The sequence below is a fragment of the Stegodyphus dumicola genome, chromosome 2, assembly GCF_044657685.1.
Source record: "Stegodyphus dumicola isolate Sdum_Otavi_A_Nest chromosome 2, ASM4465768v1".
Taxonomy (NCBI): Eukaryota; Metazoa; Arthropoda; class Arachnida; order Araneae; family Eresidae; genus Stegodyphus; species Stegodyphus dumicola.
In genome coordinates this window covers 59,909,012-59,926,725 of record NC_140769.1, presented here as the reverse complement: position 1 = coordinate 59,926,725, position 17,714 = coordinate 59,909,012, and the positions used below count along the sequence as shown (strand labels likewise).

The following is a 17,714-nucleotide window of genomic DNA, read 5'->3' as shown; positions in this document are numbered from 1 at the left end:
TCGCTGAATTGGCGAAAAATTCTAAAATTTCAACAAAAATCACTAAAAACACTTGAAAAAGGAAAAAAATCGTAAAAAATGGATTAGGATCGTAAAATCGTAAAGACAAACACATTTTCGTAAAAATTACGAAAAATTCGTAAAAGTTGGCAGGTATGCATATACTGAAGTAAAATAAAATTAAATACAAATATTAACTGATTAAACATTGCTCTATAAATGTCTATTAGACAACTCAGATCAAAATACAATTAAGATGAAATACAATATATTGAGAAAAATTATTCTGGCAATTAATAGAGGTGGGGGGGAATACAATTTGCTAATTTAAGTTTCATTAATTGAATAAATTTTATTTATTACAGGAAAGCATTTTCTTTACTAAAGGCTAAAAATTAAAAACCTTGAGATTTGATGATTTACCAGGAGAAAACTAGAAGAGTTGGCAAATGGAATTCAAATACCATACATGGAATTCTGATCTAAAACTAATAAGCTCAGAAAGATTTGGATCAAATGAAAGGGAGTAGAAGTAGTGAAATAGAAGTTTTCATACCAAATTTATCATCTGCCTGTGTACCATAAAAACACCCCTGACAACTATACCTACAGTTGGAACTGTAATTCAAATCTTGCAGGCATGCCCTGAAAAATTATTTACGGTTTCCATCTTGGTGCACTAAGCTATAAATTGGTGATATACACTTTTTTACTTTTGTTTAATGCAAAATAACTATTACAGCACTATTTTACTTTTGTTTATGTAAAATAATCATTACAGAACAGTTTTATTTCTCTTCTCCCAGGGCTAATATTTGCCAAAAACAAAATAAGATTTTCAGCTGGCTCACCCTATTTTAAATGTATATGTTAAAGTCCCCCCCAATAGGCAGGCTCTTGTCCACCCCCCACCCCCCGACATTCGCCATTCCTAAGGCCGGAGTAGTAACCATTTTAATGTGGAGGCACCTAATAGGCAACCACCGTTACCTCCTTTGAAGGGACAGACAGTTACAACTATGCCTTCTTCAGGACTCGACCCCAGGCCCTTCAGTGTTGCAGTCGGCTTCCCTAATCAATATACCGTCTGGGCAGCTTGTATATGTTATAGTAAAAGTTTTGATGATGCCTTGGATATTTTCTAGTGTTGTATAATGGATAAGTTAGCACACTTGCAAGAAGTAGAAGTGGTTTGATGAAGTAAAAACGGTCAGTGGGAGCTCAACAAGAGAAGAAAGAAGGAGAAAAAGAAGTCTGAAGATTGAAAAATGGTAAATAAAGACATTCTGAGAAGTAAATAAATGAATTTACTATTAATTTGTTAAGAGAGTTACATAATTTTGAGCCCTTTTTATTCTTATATTAAGCTCTTTAAAATGGCTCTTCAAGAAGCAACCAATCTAGAGTGAAGGGCCCTTTTCATTGTTATATTAAGCTCTCTAAAATATATACTGAGCCTTAGCTCTCGCATGCGTGAAGACTGATTTTTTATCAATGTGTATGTCATGGGTATGTCACAAACATTGGACTTACCCATGTCTGAGACCCATGTTAAGTCTGAGAATAAAATATATGAAATTTATCAAGGAGCATTATATATTTTACACTTATAAGAACTGAACATTGAAAGCAGATAAGTGACATTTTATTTACGTTTTACTAACAGTTAGTTTTATGTTGATTTTATTTTATACCTTATTTTGTCACATACTTGCTCAGTCTAAAGCTTTAGTAAATAGTCAGCAGATTTTATGTCAAGCGGCATAGGTTAAAATGAGAGGTAAAATCATAATCAGCATGATGAACAACAAAAGACTGGCTGTTGTCACTGCTACTGCTTACCTGCAGGGGTTGTGACTCAGTTAATATACTTTAAGATTGTAATAAGCCACTAAAGCACCAGAGGTGATAAGTTGTTTTACATTATTTTAAGTCTCACTAGATGCGAAGAATAAGTTTTACATTTTTGTGTTTTATCTTGTGACTACGGTAAGGGTTAATGAAAGGCAATAACTCGCTTTAATATGCAGAGATAAATTTTAAGGGCAAGCAGTAAGCAGTTATAAGTAATTAAATTAGGTACATGATAACGTTAGTCATTATGGATTTGCATGGTCACTATTAAATTTTATTTTTTTAGCTCTATTAAAATCCCAATCTAATAAAATTTTACAATTTTAAATACATGTAATTTATGACATTGATTCTTAAATGATATTCGGATTTCACGTAAAACATTTATGTTTTGTAGTAGCAATACTCAACAAAATAGTTATGCATATTTTTAATCTGAAGCCTTCCCAGACATTTTGGTTAATTTATATCGATTTACTTCTCTTTAAGCATCTTTTTTAACAATTAGGAATTTGTTTCAATACACAAAAGAATGCTTTCACTAATTTCTGCGTGTTTTATCTCCTAACCTGTCAACCTGTCCACAATGTACCTATGAAGGCTTATTTGATCTGGTAAAAGTTAAATAGTCCAAAACACATCAACAGATATGTCTGAAATTATCGCTATGTCTGAAAGTAACTACAATGTCCGACAAAGGTTTAAATAAGATTCTTATTTAAAAAGAACTTCAAAAATAAAGGCATGTTCTTATGCTAATAAAATCAATTACAGCTCGTAGTGATGTAATGAAACAAGAAGAGTCAAATTCAAATTAAAAATATGAATTAGTGGTCAAAGACTATACAATTTAATTTGATTTTAAGGCTGGCTCAATAACTCTCTATCATCATAACAAACTCAAATGTCGGCAATGATAATCCAAGACTCATAATTACAAATTATCAGAGCGGACAGGAACTAATGCAGTGAGCAAGTGGAGGTCAGAAACACACTCTTGTCTTACACTCCAAAAATCTCGGTTTGAAAACTGTCTATGGGATTTGCATTCGAGAAAATAGAAATTATAGTAAGGGCTGAAATTGTAAACAATTGGGTAATTTACATAATAATAATTGTACATATCTTTGAAGAATAAATTTGTTTTTCGTTAGGTATTCAGTTTCTTCTTCCATGTTTTCTCTTCATTTTAGGATTTTTGGATTTAATTAAAGATTTCTGATATTCTAAATAAACTAAATGCTTTTAGAATGCATAGAAAAAGCTTCTAATTTTATTTCTTTAGTAATATAAACATTCAGAAGAAATATGAAATATATGTGGTAAGCTTCATTTAGAGAGCTGATGTGGCATCATTTTTAGAATTTACTGACACACTGAGTGATAAAGTCCAGAAATGGCAAAACATTTATAACTTAGAACAGGCATTGGAAGCAGAATTTACGATCCACAGAAACTGCATCAGATGGGAAAATGCCTAGTGCCAGCCCTGTGTGTGATGCATTAAGACATATTAGATGAATCTTTTAAATTTTCAATTCTCAACATCTTTATTAATAAAAGAATTCCTTTCTATAATGCCTGTTCATATGATAAGATTAGAAGCATTTTTGATATTTTCTATGTTTGTGTCTAGTGAAAAGTAGACAAAATAAAGGGAAGATTAAAATGTTAAGAAACGATTCTTGTATCAGAAGTAAAACATTCAACTATAATGTTTTCATTGTTCTTCCAGAGCTTAAATTGCGCCCGAGCCCTGCTCCGGCGCAATTTAAGCTCTGGAGAAAACTGATGTATATTTTGAGAATTCCGAATATTCTCAGACAATTACACGGGAAAAGCTCTTACCATGAAAATATTAAAAATACATTTTTAATTAATTACATAGCTAGTTTGCTTTTGCTAAGAACTGTTTCATAAATGGTGCTTTATAGCATTATACCTTGCTTATTTTCCACATATAATAAATGGCTGAAATTACAATGTTCTAAAAAAAACTGTCGAAAATATCCTAGATCTCGGAATTAAAAATTTTCCATAGAAAAAGATCTTAAAATCGCCAAAATTATGATAAGTTGCCAAAAATTTAGAAGGGTTTAATAAAAGAATTAACATCCCCAAAAGCAAAAAGTTGTTTAAGAGCTCTTCATTAGAAAAAATGAAATAATTTTGAAATGCTCATGCTTCTCTTCCTGCTCAGAAACTCGAGTATCCCACCATTTAATATTAGAAATAGTAACAAATTATAATCCATGAACCCATTTAAAAGATAACCATATTTTCAGCAAATCGCCGAAAACATTACTCTAAAATGTTAATTCACACTCAAAATGGCAGTCGTAAAAACAGACAGAAATTTCTGATGATTAAAATTAAGGACCTTCTGACGATTTTGGCCGAAATTAAGGACCAAAAATCGATTCCAAAAAACTTAAGGACTCTTAAGGACCGTACGAACCCTGTGTTTTGAGTGTTCACATGGCATTTATCTATTCTATTGTCCATTTAATTCAGTGTATATGTTAATTTGTTTCCTTTCCTATATACATAATTAGTTTTAAAGCAAATAGTATATTTTGGAGATTTTTGTTTAAAATTATGACTATAAGTTTATCAATGCTGTGCTTAGATATTAATTATGTATCCATTTGGTTTTACATTAATTTATATATTATAAAAAATGCGGTTTTACTACAGCACCAAATATTCCTGCATTTAGAATGCTAGTCCTTTTAAGTGAGTAAAACAAACAAGATTTTCAGTAGAAAGGTTTGCATAATTTTTTTAATTGCAACATTAAATGCAAATATCACATTCAGAAAATATACCGATTAGACCAAAAGTAGCTGTTTAAATCAAAGATCCTTAAAGTCAAATGGACTTACCCATTTATGCAACAATATTATGATAAATTACACCGATTTTCTTTTTCAATCTATCAAAGGGAAAACCTAACTATGAGCTAGCACTCATACGAACATTCATTGAAACTCATAGAAAAATTAAAGCAACTGTTATAATGGCAATGTTTTTAATACAGTCAAAAGTCGTTAATTCGGACACCTATAATCCGGACCTTAAAGCTAAAAACTTTCTGCGCATGCGGCGCTTTGACACATGTGCATAGGCGTTTATGTGTGCGCATAAAACCTTTACGACTGCGTATATGCATGTGCGCAAGCGCAGAAAACGTTTTCGCGTGCGCATTTAATGTATAACGGACGGTATAAGCTAAAATTATATAATTATCTATTTCAGTTAATGTTGATGATTGCGTTGTTCCTTAATCTTCGATTTGGATGCGGCTTATTATTTTTTGCAGACTGTAACAGCAATTTTATAAAAGTAAACTTGAATTTTCGATTATGTCAAATAAAATTTCCGATGCTGGAGCTCCCAAAAGATCTACAAAACGAAGTATGTATTGATGTCCATCAAAGAAAAAGTGCAAAAAATGGATAAAGACATGAAGAAGGTGACAGAGAGGTTCGTGAAAACGAAACAATTTCAATTGACAAGTTAGTCGGTATTCTCAACACAGCAATTTTAGGACTTGAACAGCGGAACTTTGTAACTGAACAAGAAATTATGTCTGTTTATAGAATTAAAAAGAATGTATTATCACATAAAAAACGAAGCAACTTAAACAACTTACATTGAAAGAAATGTTTAATAAAGTAAACAAATAAATATTAAGCTTTTTTTTTTTTTTTTTTTTTTTTTTTTTTTTTTTTTTTTTTTGTAAATTTTGATACCCTTTAGATCATAATTGTTCTTTATTTCATAAATTACGGTTTCATATTTTTAATTTTAGAATTTCTGCATGCCATCTTACGAGATTTAAACTGATGATCTATAATCCGGTAAAATCGGTAATCTGGATTCGCCGAAGTCCCGACGAGTCCGGATTAATGACTTTTGACTGTATAAGGTTACTACATACCCTTGATTTTCTAGATATACCTTCATCTTCAAATATTAAATTAACATCTGGGAAAACTTTTTGAAATTAATGTAAATTTCTGGAAATTCGACCTCTGGAATTTAATTTGTAAAAATATTTGGTTTTTAAACAATGGAAATTAAAGATCTGCATTAAGAAAGACAGACAAAAGTTTGAAAGAGCATTTCTAATATACTATCAAAAGCCTGTGCAAGGTTCCTCTCTCTCTCTCTCTCTCTTTTTAATAATTCAACAAAAAGGAAAGTTGGTCATTAAGCGGCTCAAAGAGAATGAAAAGTTTAACTTTTCAGTCATATAGCAGTCAAATAATATATTATAACAGAAGTGATATGATTAAAACAGTAATGAAAATACCAGCTATATATCATAGTTAGCACCTTTTTAAAAAAATTCACTCATCATTTTTATTATTATGATTTCCAGGTTTCAATTCATATTTTTATAATAATTTTTATTTCAAATTTATTGAGGTTATAATATCTATGCAGAATGCAAGACCTACGTTATTCTTACTTAAAAACAACAATTTTAAGACACATTGTTTTTCTAAATATTATTTATTAGCTTGCAATAGATAATATAATGAAACATTAATTTTTAAAAATTTTTACGGGTAACAAGCATCAGCAAAGAAAGTATCAACAAGGCCTTGAAATAGAAATTTACGAAACCTTGGGGGGAAGGGAAAAGAAACTTGCAGTTTATTGAAACATTTTTATTTACTCCTTTTTCACACAAAGTAATATTTATTAAAAATATATCACACTTTGTGATGAAAATATTCATCAGTAATTGCATCAATTGTGTTTAAAAATATTAATTTGCAGCACAGAAAAATATTAAAAACTGTGAAAAATGAATTACCATATTCCCAATCTCCCACATACGAAAGAATGGAACAGAACTTCAAAATACATTTGAAATATCAGATAACATAAGCTCTTACGGAAATACAAGGTAACCAAAAAAGTTCTTTCCTTTTCTGACATGACATTGGAAGAGTGAACACCAACATAAAAATAGTCACCAAACCTGGCAATGAAGTGGTTACAATGGAAATCTGGACATTGACCAAGAATATAAAAGAGTGTTGCATCAGTACTTCAAACGTAAGTCATACATTGATTGATTGAAATGAATGCGTCAAAGGCACTCGTTCGGAGCTGTTTGCCGTATGATTTTAAAGTGGGCCTGTCAGCAGCAAAATCAAGTCGCTGATTTTCCCAGGCCTTTGGAGATGATGCTGTTAAAGAATGAACCGCTAGACAATGGTTCCAGAAGTCCAGGTCAGGGGATATGTCTCTCAGTTAAAGATTTCTGATATTCCACCACTCAGCAGCTGGCCACAAGTGCTGGAAGATTAGGCCCTAAGAGCAGCCATAGAGAGTGACAGTAGCCAAACATGTGGTGAGTTTGCTGCCCACTTCCAGGTATCTGATGAAATTATCAGAATCTATTTACACCACATAGGAAAGGCATACAAGCTGGCAAGTAGGTACCCCACACACTGTCCGATGCAAACATGTAACAGTGTGTCACTGCCTGTTTGTCACTGCTTACTCAGCACCACAATGCATCCATATTTGATCGAATACTCACCACCGATGAAAAGTGGGTCCAGTATGACACACCTAGGTGTTCCAGATATTGGTTGTCACTATGGGACCCTGTGAGATCTCTCCACCCATGCAAGATTGTGCTCTGTATCTGGTGGACTAGTCACCAAGTGGTGCGCTATGAACTCCTACCAGTGGGCCAAACCATCACAGCAGGCCTTGGAACGTGTGCATCAAGCACTGATGCACAAAGAGCCGGCATTGGTCAATCCTAAGGATGTACTTCTCCTCCATGACAATGTGAGGTCGCATGTTGCTTGGGAGGCCAGGAACATCGTCCAACGACTGGGCTGGGAAACACTACCCCATCCACCATACTCCCCAGACTTTGTGCTAACAAACTACCACCTTTTCCATTCCCTGGACAACCATCTTCTTGGGAAATCCTTCAACAAACGGCCAGACCTCGAAAAGGCCTTCATGAACTTCTTTGCATGCAAGACTCCTTACTGCAACGGCATTCCACAGCTCACTTGTTGGCAAAAGGCACAGGATGCAGATGGTGATTACTTTGAGGATTAGTGGTAATTATTATTTTGTTTTGACTTTTTCTTTCTAACTGTCGAAAATGGCAAACCTTTTCAGTTACCTTGTATATTTCTGAAATACAAATATAGCACCTCCTAAAAAAAATTGTATCTAGAAAATACATAGATAATAGTATTTATCTGCCAAATATGCAAATTTCAGGATTCAATTAAAGAATGAAAATCACGAATAAGCATTATCAAGAGCAATTTATAATTCACATAAACACTTGAGATTTCAAATATAAATGCAGGTATTTTTCAAAACTATAACCTTTAACCACAAATCATACATATACTTTTTAAAATAAAATTCTGTTTATTGAATTTACCTGAGGTTTATCTTAAGATTTGGACTAGAAATACTAATTTCAGTTTTGGGTGAAACTCTTGTATTAATACCAACATCACAATCTCTCTAAAAAAATAGAAAAGTCAGATAATGATTCAAGATATTTCATATGACTCATAACATGACAAATAATTAATATTTGAAGAAAAGTACCTTATTTTCCCCCTTTGTATAATACCTTAACTGGTTATAGGTTCCCAACAGTAGTTTATAGTTTGTTATAAAATTTTTATGTGGCTTACATAAGATATAATTTAATCAATCAGAAAGAATTTCATGACTCACACTTTTAGAATAAAACCATTACATTAACATCCAGAAAAATCACCAATGACCCAAACAAAACATTAATAATCAGTCTTAAATGCAAATTTATAACTAGAGATTTATAAAATTTAAAATATTCTTTTTAATAATATAAATATGCAGATGTTAATGAGAAAATGAATATCAGATGAAAGTCATCTTTTTCAACAAGGATTTAAAAAAATGTTAAAGAAATTAATTCATCTATGATTATGACTTAAAAATATTGGCAAAATCATTATTTAGGAGAGCTGTTACAAATATTAAACTGTTTTACATATAATAACAATACAGGTTTGGCAAATTTGTAGCAATTATTTTTTCAAATTGTAAGCATAACTCTACATAAAATATGTATGTTGTCCTTTTCTCCTACTTTAATATGGGGATTAAGATAAATTAAAAAGTAAAGTTTTTGCTTATTTAGCATAGTTTAACATTTCAGTTTGCACAGCATCTAAGCTATCACTGTTCAAGGATGTTTTCCATTCTCACCAATATGACTAATATAATTAAATAAACTTTCAACAATGGGTCCATGTAAATAATCAGCTTTGTTAATATTGAATATTTCTCTTTTCTGTCTTCTTTCAGTCTTAACACTAGAGCCCAAAACTTTATAATATGAGTTTTTTCAGTTTCTCTAGAAGACAATCAGCAAAAATAATTTGCAGGAAAAATTTTTAATTTTCATTTTTATAGTTTGCAAAAATAATTTTGCTGTACAGAAAAACTTAGTTTACTGAGACAAGAAGTTTGACCTCTTACTGAACAATGGTCTAAAGTAAAAAAAAACTAGGATTTCAGATGTATTGGGAATATGATCACCTCTGGTATTATAATTTAAAGCTTCATTATATGCCATGTGTGCCATTTAGATGCATAATTATACATAATTACAATAATATTTAATAAATTATAACAAATATTTTCAGGAGCTTACATGTTATTGTAACCACCTTGATAGAATTTGCCAAATTTTCACAAAGTGCCAAACTCTGGCAACTGTGTGCAGAACCATTTTTCAGGCAACCATTCTAATAACAATCCTTCAGTCAAGCAACGTCACCATTTTCGTACGTGTTCTTTTTTTGTATTCAAAGATCCAGTGGTTTTTATAAACAAACTGTGATATTTTTTGCCCTACGTAGTTTTAAAATATGCACTTGCGGAATTTGCCAGCAATGGAAGAAACTTTGGTAAAATTTCAGTAGAAATACAGAATTTTGCCACAAACTCTCTATAGGGAACAACAAAGTGATGGGTTTGGCAGACAACTAGAGTTGCCAAGGTTTGAGGGATGAGTCTGCAATTCTCTGACTTTTTTTTAAAGTAAAAACAGATCGCTGTGTACTCGAAAGGAATGTAGCAAAAAAAAAAAAAAAAAATTACACAGAAAGATTTAGCAACATATGTATTTTACTTTTTAATGTATCACAGATTTCTTATTTAATACCTAAAATTTGTATTTAAAATTATCAAAATATGTTGACTTTTTATATGTTGATAATATCTGTCAACTTGGATAAATATACTGCTCAAAACAATTAAACAATAATTATAATTATTGCGGTTTTAGGTGGATCTTGGGGATGGGAAACTTTTTAGCTGATTGATACATGGTCGACAGACGTAGTAGATTATATGAGAATAAATTACACATGTTTGGCAGAAAAAAATGCATTTTATTGCGCATTTGTGTACAAAAGGAAAAAAAACACAATTTGTGCATATGAGAAAAAAAGAATTAGAAAAGGTGTTTTCTTCAAAGGAAATCATTTTCAGTAAGAGGTATGGTTTTCTAGGACGGCCAGCAACGTTGAACACTTTTGAGGCATGGAGTCAATGAGGCTATTAATCACGAGTTGGGGTATTCTGTCCCACTCTTCCAGAAGAGCTCTTTCCAGTTCTTGGAGAGTTTGTGGGGGTGTTTGGCGGCCAGCAATGTCTTCCTAGAGCGGCCCAAACGTGCTCTATTGGATTCATGTCTGGAGAACATGCTGGCCATTCCATTCGTATGATTCCTTCCTCGAAAAGGAAATCCTCCACCAGGTTAGCACAATGTGGCCTGCAGTTATCGTCCATTAAAATGAAGTTATCTCCGATTGCTGCAGCGTAAGGGACTACAATAGGTCTGAGGATCTCCTCCCTATATCGACAACCAGTCAGAGGTCCATCTTGAATGATGTAGAGGTCTGTGCACCCGTCAATGGAGATGCTACCATACACCAACACTCCCCCACAGCCAAATCTGATACTTTTGTGCACAAACGCAGGATTATTCCTACTGCCACGGTCCCTCTAGATGAAAATACGCCTATTATCAGGATGAACAGAAAAACGGGACTTGTCAGAAAAAAGAACATTGTTCCATTCATTTCTCCTCTAGTTCATATGCTCTGTTGCCCACTCCCTGCGGTCGCAACGATGCCTTGATGTTAGTCTAACACATACCATCGGTTGGCAAGCATACAGACCTACACCATGGAGCCGGTTTCAGACAGTCTGAGCTGAAATCGTGGTGCTAGTAGCCGAGTGAAAATGTTGTTGGAGAAGAGTAGCATTCATATTTCGGTGTCTCCGAGCCGTTAACACTAAATAACGATCTTCATTGGGCGTTGTTGCCCGTCTACGACCGTGCCCTGGTCTTCGGCCTGCACTTCCAGTTTCCAAAAAACGGTTCCAGATTCTGGAAATCACATTTTGTGACACTACAATGGCTTGTGCTACTTCGGCTTGAGTTTAGCCCCCTTCTAACCTACCAACAACTCACAAAGTTTCTAATCGGTTAAATGACTTCGCCGAGACATCGTACTCATCGAAACAAAACAGTCACTGAATGCTGATCATCCTTGTCTTTTATTCAGTTGAAAGTCAAATTTTATTTGCTGCCGCTGAAGCGACGTTTTTGACGTCGAACTCAAAATTAGCATACTCCACAGTTTGAAAATCAGAAAAATTTGCATTTGTGATTCTCTTCTTCCATTTTGGGCAAAAAATTTTTGCTTATATCTTTATTTTATATAAAACTTACATTATCCCTTTAATTGTTTTGAGCAGTTTATCAATAATTTCGGACTCTTTATAAAAAATGTCACAAAAATCTCCAACTTGTACTGTTAAGTAGCTTTTAACTTTTCATCTGTAAAAAATCACCAAATTGGGTTAAGATGGTTGTGATAATATTTAAGTACCTATTTTCATTGATTCTGCAATGCTCGCATAATTTTTTAAAGTAATTTTTCCCAGCCCATTTTTACCAAATGATATTAACCACATCTTAGATCTTTGCTGTCAACTTTTTGGTATAACTTGGGTTTAACAGGCGTCATCTGAAGGTGATGGGAGATATGAAGTCAAACAATCTTCCCCTTTTAAAGAGAATTCCTTGCCAGCTGAGAACCCTTGCTCTATATTAATTTCTCAAAAAATTAAAATTCTATGGGACTACATGTGACCATCTTAGGGTTTTACACTACAATGAAATAACTGGAAGTATAAGGAGGTAAACATGAAAACTAAAAATGTAGTTATGTTAACAGATAGAAATTTAGTTATGTTAAGAGCAATTCCTTGAGTAGATTCAAATTTCTGATTTGTTCCCTTTTATATTTTAAATAAAAATTTCCCTTTAAAAATTTAACAGAATCCCTTTATCTCCTTACAATAATTGCAGTTTCTGCTTCACATATTTGCTTTTTTAAGTAAAACTTCTTCATCAGAATTCAGACAGCCTAGAGAAACTATAGCCTTACGTTCATTTTTGTTTAGTTCTGTTCGTTATTTCTATGTAAAATGTTTATTACTCCTTTCGTTTTTGCAGATATCCCCCCTCCTCCTAAAGAGGGACTTATTGCTTGATCCTCCTTGAAATCCTCCTTGCAATTTTATTCAAAACCTATACCAAATTACTGTTGCTTTTTTTACCTACTTTAAAAAATCATACATTTTTTTAAATCATTAATTAAATATAATCTTTTCTTAATTTACATTTTCTGAAAAGAACATAGTGGATTTTTTATTATCTTTAAAGGATGAATGCACTTTTAAACTTAATATTATGTTTTTTAAATCTTTTGGTACGATCGTTAAGGGGTTTGTGCAGATTTGGAGTGAATAAGGACAACAGCACTTCATAAAGCATCATAACACACTTTATTGGCCAATATTATTCAGGACAGCTCCAATAGCATGCTTACACAGTCATCAAAGAACTACAATAAACAAGCTGACACGATCAGCAAAACAGCCTTCACACTATGAGGCTATAACGGTAAAGACAGCTTCACAGCAAAGCACCAGAGTACAGCTCCCGACTCTGCTTGATCGTTCTCGAACTCCACATACTCTCGAGACTCTCCACACTACAACTCGCGATACATTTGATGATAAACTAGAGTACAGCTCCTGACTCCTCGGTTCAGTCGTTCCTGGAGCTCAACACATTCTCTCGACGATGCACTAGCCGCGATACACTAAGCGACTCTTTCGGTCCACTCGACACTCACCGATTATCAACTTGATGGACTCTGCACAGACTAACTAACTGATTCTCTGCATACCAGCAAGGTTTATATAGCTTTTGACTTGTGTTCGAGAACATTCTGGGCTAAACCAGTAAGAATCCATTCCAGAAGGTTCTCCCTCTGTCTATGACATATCGTCAAGTTTGTTGCCAAATGGACAATTTCTCGCCAACTGTGGCAACCCTGCCTTCCCTTGCCATTTTATGGTGAGCCTACACCCGCTTTGCAGGGAAGGTATCCTAACCCTCGCTCCAGGAGATTTCATAACAATATATTTAATGAAGCAAGTAAAACTGTTTAACCACAATTTATTAACTGAATCTACCATCCAAAATATACAAACCACCAACAGAGTTTTACATTGATTTTTCATAGTAGTATCGCCTTGTGCATTCAGTTTTTTGTTTTCCTTCCCTTCCCCTTTTTAAGGTTTGAAATGTTACAAGAGAGAGGATATCTTCTTGACTATGTCACTTTCAAGCAAAGTTTTAAATAAATAAAGGTGTGAAAACCGCATTCCATAGATTATTCCATGTGACTGTATGAGTCACAATTTTTTTTTCAGAGATAAGTTCTTCATTCTGGTCACTGAAGGGTTACAATGTTGGAAATGCAATATATAATGGGCAAGTTACTAATAAACATTCAAAAACTAAATTGTTATACATAAATTCTAAGAGAGAAAAAATTGCTCTTTTCACTTAAAGTAAAATGCTTTAATTAAGAATAAAATAAATTTTAAATAATTAATGTAAAAAAATTATAAACTAAAAATAAATTAAATGATGGTTCCTTAGGTTTAGAGCTAAAGAAATTTTCTGAATTTATTCAACTATAGAATATTCTGCAAGGATAAATATATAAAATTCATACCCATTCATTGTTTTTGGAATCTACCTGAGAGAAAAAATTGGGAAATTTCAGCAGAGTGCGAATGCGATCAGTAAGTGAGATATCTACTTCACATTTCATTGGACCAATCTGAATATCTAGTTTATTTGGAGGTAGTTTGATAATGGAATTCTGAAAGAGAAAAGTAACTTATTCAGTCACAACATTGTTATTCAAAAGAAATTCAAATGATTCAAAGATAAATAAATTTAATATAAAATATTACAGAAATACCTGAGAAGTACATTCCACTTGCTGGTATTTTAGTTTAAAACAAGCTTCCTGAAGCTCTAAACCACTGCTGTCTTGACTGTTAAGTTTATTTTCACAAGATAATATCTAGAATAAAAGATAAATTTGCAAAGATTATAGCAATCCCCTCCAGCCCCCAAATAAAATAATAATAAAAGTTAAATTCATCTTTAATTTTAAAATTATTACTGGTTTATTCAAAATCTTATTGAAAGTACGCCTTAGCAGCTCAATACATAATTACCAAAAGTTGGCTATCACCATAATACTTTTCAACACTATAAATGTTGCATTTTTGACTCCTGCCTATTTATTCACTTTCTTTCTAATAGTTTGCAATCATGACTAACACTTTATTATCCAAATAAAATGAAGAAAAGATAAAATTAATATTAAAAAAATTAAACACAGGGTTCAAAATAAATATGCAATAGGCACACTGTACCCTACATTTAGCTGTATTCAAAATGCTGCAATTTTCAATGCAAACTATTAGAAAGCAAGTCACTAAATAGGCGGGGCAGAGAGGATTCAACATTTATAGTGTTAAAAAGTATTGTGGTGATAGCTAGTTTTTGATAATAACACCTATATCGAGCTGCTAAGGCATACTTTCAATAAGATTTTGAATAAACCTGCAATAGGTAAAAAAAACATTTCATTCTATCTATAATGGCACTGTCAACTTCTATTAAATAAGCATTCTATTAAATAAGCATTCTATTAACTAAGTCTCAGAGGGGTCCGGATACAATGAAGGAAACCTTAGCAGACAGTCACTGTTACCATTGACAACCACTCCAAGAAAGGTCGGAAGAGATCCAACACAAAGAATTCTCAGGGGTAAAAGGACAACCGAGGTGGTACCACGTCGCTGCAGCAGACAAGGAAGTCCAGAAAGAGATTAAATGATTCAGAGAAAAGGAGTAACCTGCAGGAAACTAACCAGAGGGCAGTTTACCAGAATCCTTAGCCCACAAGGAAGTCCGCCCAATTCACCATCAAATGGAAGAAAAGGAAAGAATTCCTGGGAAAGAATGGAAGTCGTCCTAGGAAGATGAGAATGCAGACCCTAAATTGCCCCAGCTGGGAACAATGTTGCTAGGAAAGAATCAATGATTACAAAAAGCAAAAAAATTAGTGAAAATTTTCTTTGTTTTCTCACTTAGAAATCAAGTTCAATTTATATCATTTTGTTCAAAGGTGCTTTTTTTAAATGAGAAGTGTTAAATGCTGTTAAAAGCAAGAATTTTGAGTTTGCAAGTTTGCGAGAAAGTATACTGTACAGTACAAAGTCCGAAATCCAGACTCGTTGATTCCGGATTTCAGATTTTTCCGAATATTAGATCATCAGTTTAAATCTAGTAAGATGGCATGTAGAAATTATAAAAATGAAATCGTGATTGATGAAATAATGAAGCATTTATGATCTAAAGGGTATAAAAAAAAAGAGCTCAATATTTATTTGTTTACCTTACTAAACATTTCTTTCAATGTAAGTTGTTTAAGTTGCTTCATTTTTGCTAATAGTTTTGATTTAAAAAAATTCATTATACATATGCCAATAAACAAAATTTGGCATTTCAGTACTTTATTTACTACAAATTTTTAAACCGTTTCAAGGTCATATAAATAATTTTGCATTTTCACATGCATTTAATATTTTGAAAACAAATGAAACTAATTTTTCAAAATGACGAGGCCAAAACTATGACGGAGTAACTAATGTGAGCAGAATACATAGTATGCCATTTATATCAAGCCAGTCTCATAAGCTTGTATAAAAATCTTAGTGCATACTATTAGCCTTATTTATAAGAGAAAGATGTGTTGTGTGCTATATTTATTTTCCTCTCCTACAACTGTTATTTTTTGTCTTAGCTATTTGCAAAAAATTATTTGCAGTCTTTTTCTCAGACTCTGTATTTATGAAATTACAACCTGAGCAGTATTAATGACAATGCAGCCACTGTAGATGTCACTACAACTATCTTGAAACACAGTAATAAATTTTGTGCAGACTTATATTCTTTCCTTTTCAATCTTCAATTCCTTATGCACTTTATCTAGTATTATGTTCTTTAACCATTCCGTATTTATTCATTATACATATGACTGAATCAGTTTTCCTCTAAGGTATAATAGTCCTCTTAGGTAAAAGCAGTTTTCCTCTTAGGATCTGGTCTTAGTCATAAAATTATGTACCTATGCTTTTATATATTCTTCATTTTTTTTACATATATATACAGTACAAAGTCCAATATCCGGACTCGTTGGGACTTCCGCAATTCTGGATTTGGGATTTTTCAGGATATTAGATCATAAGTTTAAATCTAGTAAGATGGCATGTAGAAATTATAAAACTAAAAATATGAAATTGCAATTTATCAAAAAAAAAAAAAAACTTTTATGACTAAAGGGTATTAAAATTAAAAGGAAAAAAAAAAAAAAAGCTTACTATTTATTTGTTTGCTTTAATAAACTCTTCTTTCAATGTAAATTGTTAAGTTGTTTTTTTGTGCCAATACTTTCTCTTTAATTCTGTAGACAGACATAATCTCTTGTTTAATTACATTGTTGAAGTCCTGTAACTGCTGTTTCGAGAATTCCAACTAACTTATCAATCAAAATTTTCTCGTTTTCAGTAACTTCTATGTCACATTCTTCACAAACGGTAATGGTATTTTCTGAATCTAGAACCGTACTACAGATTTTGCCATTCATTAATTGATTGATGATTGAGAAGCATTGTTATCACAATGAAAAATTTCTTTTACATCATCTTCATTTATTACCACTTCTCCACATTTCTTTACAAAATCCGTTAATTGGAAAATTTCATCTTTGTTTTGCGATGTCCGAAAACCTTTAAAATTAGCTGCTATCATCAACAAACTTAGCTATCCTTCACTATACATATTTGGATATGCATCATGATCTTAGCGACTAATAACAAGTTGTTCTGTTAAATTTCATATTGCTCCTATCACGCACTGAGACAATTAAGCCTGAATTGAATTACTTTAGTTATTTATTATATTTACGTCTATTTCTTGCACATGCTTAACACTTATCAGAGTTCTGAATAAATAAATTCCCACATATACTTGAGCTGGCACTAGATATCTTACTGCCTGATGCAGTCTTTGTGGGCCCTAAATTCTGCGACTCGGTGCGGCAATGCGAGCCCTGGCGCTGGTTCTGGGTTTATGTGAATCCCAAATCAGTTATTCTTAATTAAAATATCCCTAAATGTAATCTTTGGGTTTATGAGTATCAACAAAATCTATTTTTAGCATATGGAAAGAAATTTTTGTTAAATTTTTCCTCATCAACATTTTTAACGCATTTTTCTTAAATCTGTTATCATCGCCAAGCGTAATGTCAACATAAAAGGTTACCATACTCCTTTATTATTCAACTGCT

At 32.6% G+C, this 17,714-nt stretch overlaps 1 protein-coding gene across 4 annotated transcripts in view; it reads right to left on the bottom strand.

Moving 5' to 3' along the window:
* Atg2 (Autophagy-related 2) overlaps nucleotides 1-17,714 on the bottom strand; it is a 286,485-nt gene that overhangs the window by 158,849 nt on the left and 109,922 nt on the right. For 3 of the 4 annotated variants that reach the window (XR_015039434.1, XM_085810699.1, XM_085810697.1), the window contains exons 13-15: nucleotides 14,271-14,375; nucleotides 14,019-14,168; nucleotides 8,294-8,379 (exon numbers count right to left, since the gene is read on the bottom strand). Coding sequence is in view for 3 of the 4 variants with exons in the window: in XM_085810699.1 (XP_085666825.1) it covers nucleotides 8,294-8,379; nucleotides 14,019-14,168; nucleotides 14,271-14,375 (341 nt within the window). In the remaining variant the exon portion in view is untranslated. The remainder of the gene's footprint in view (nucleotides 1-8,293; nucleotides 8,380-14,018; nucleotides 14,169-14,270; nucleotides 14,376-17,714) is intronic. The other variant, XM_085810698.1, reaches the window with a different exon arrangement.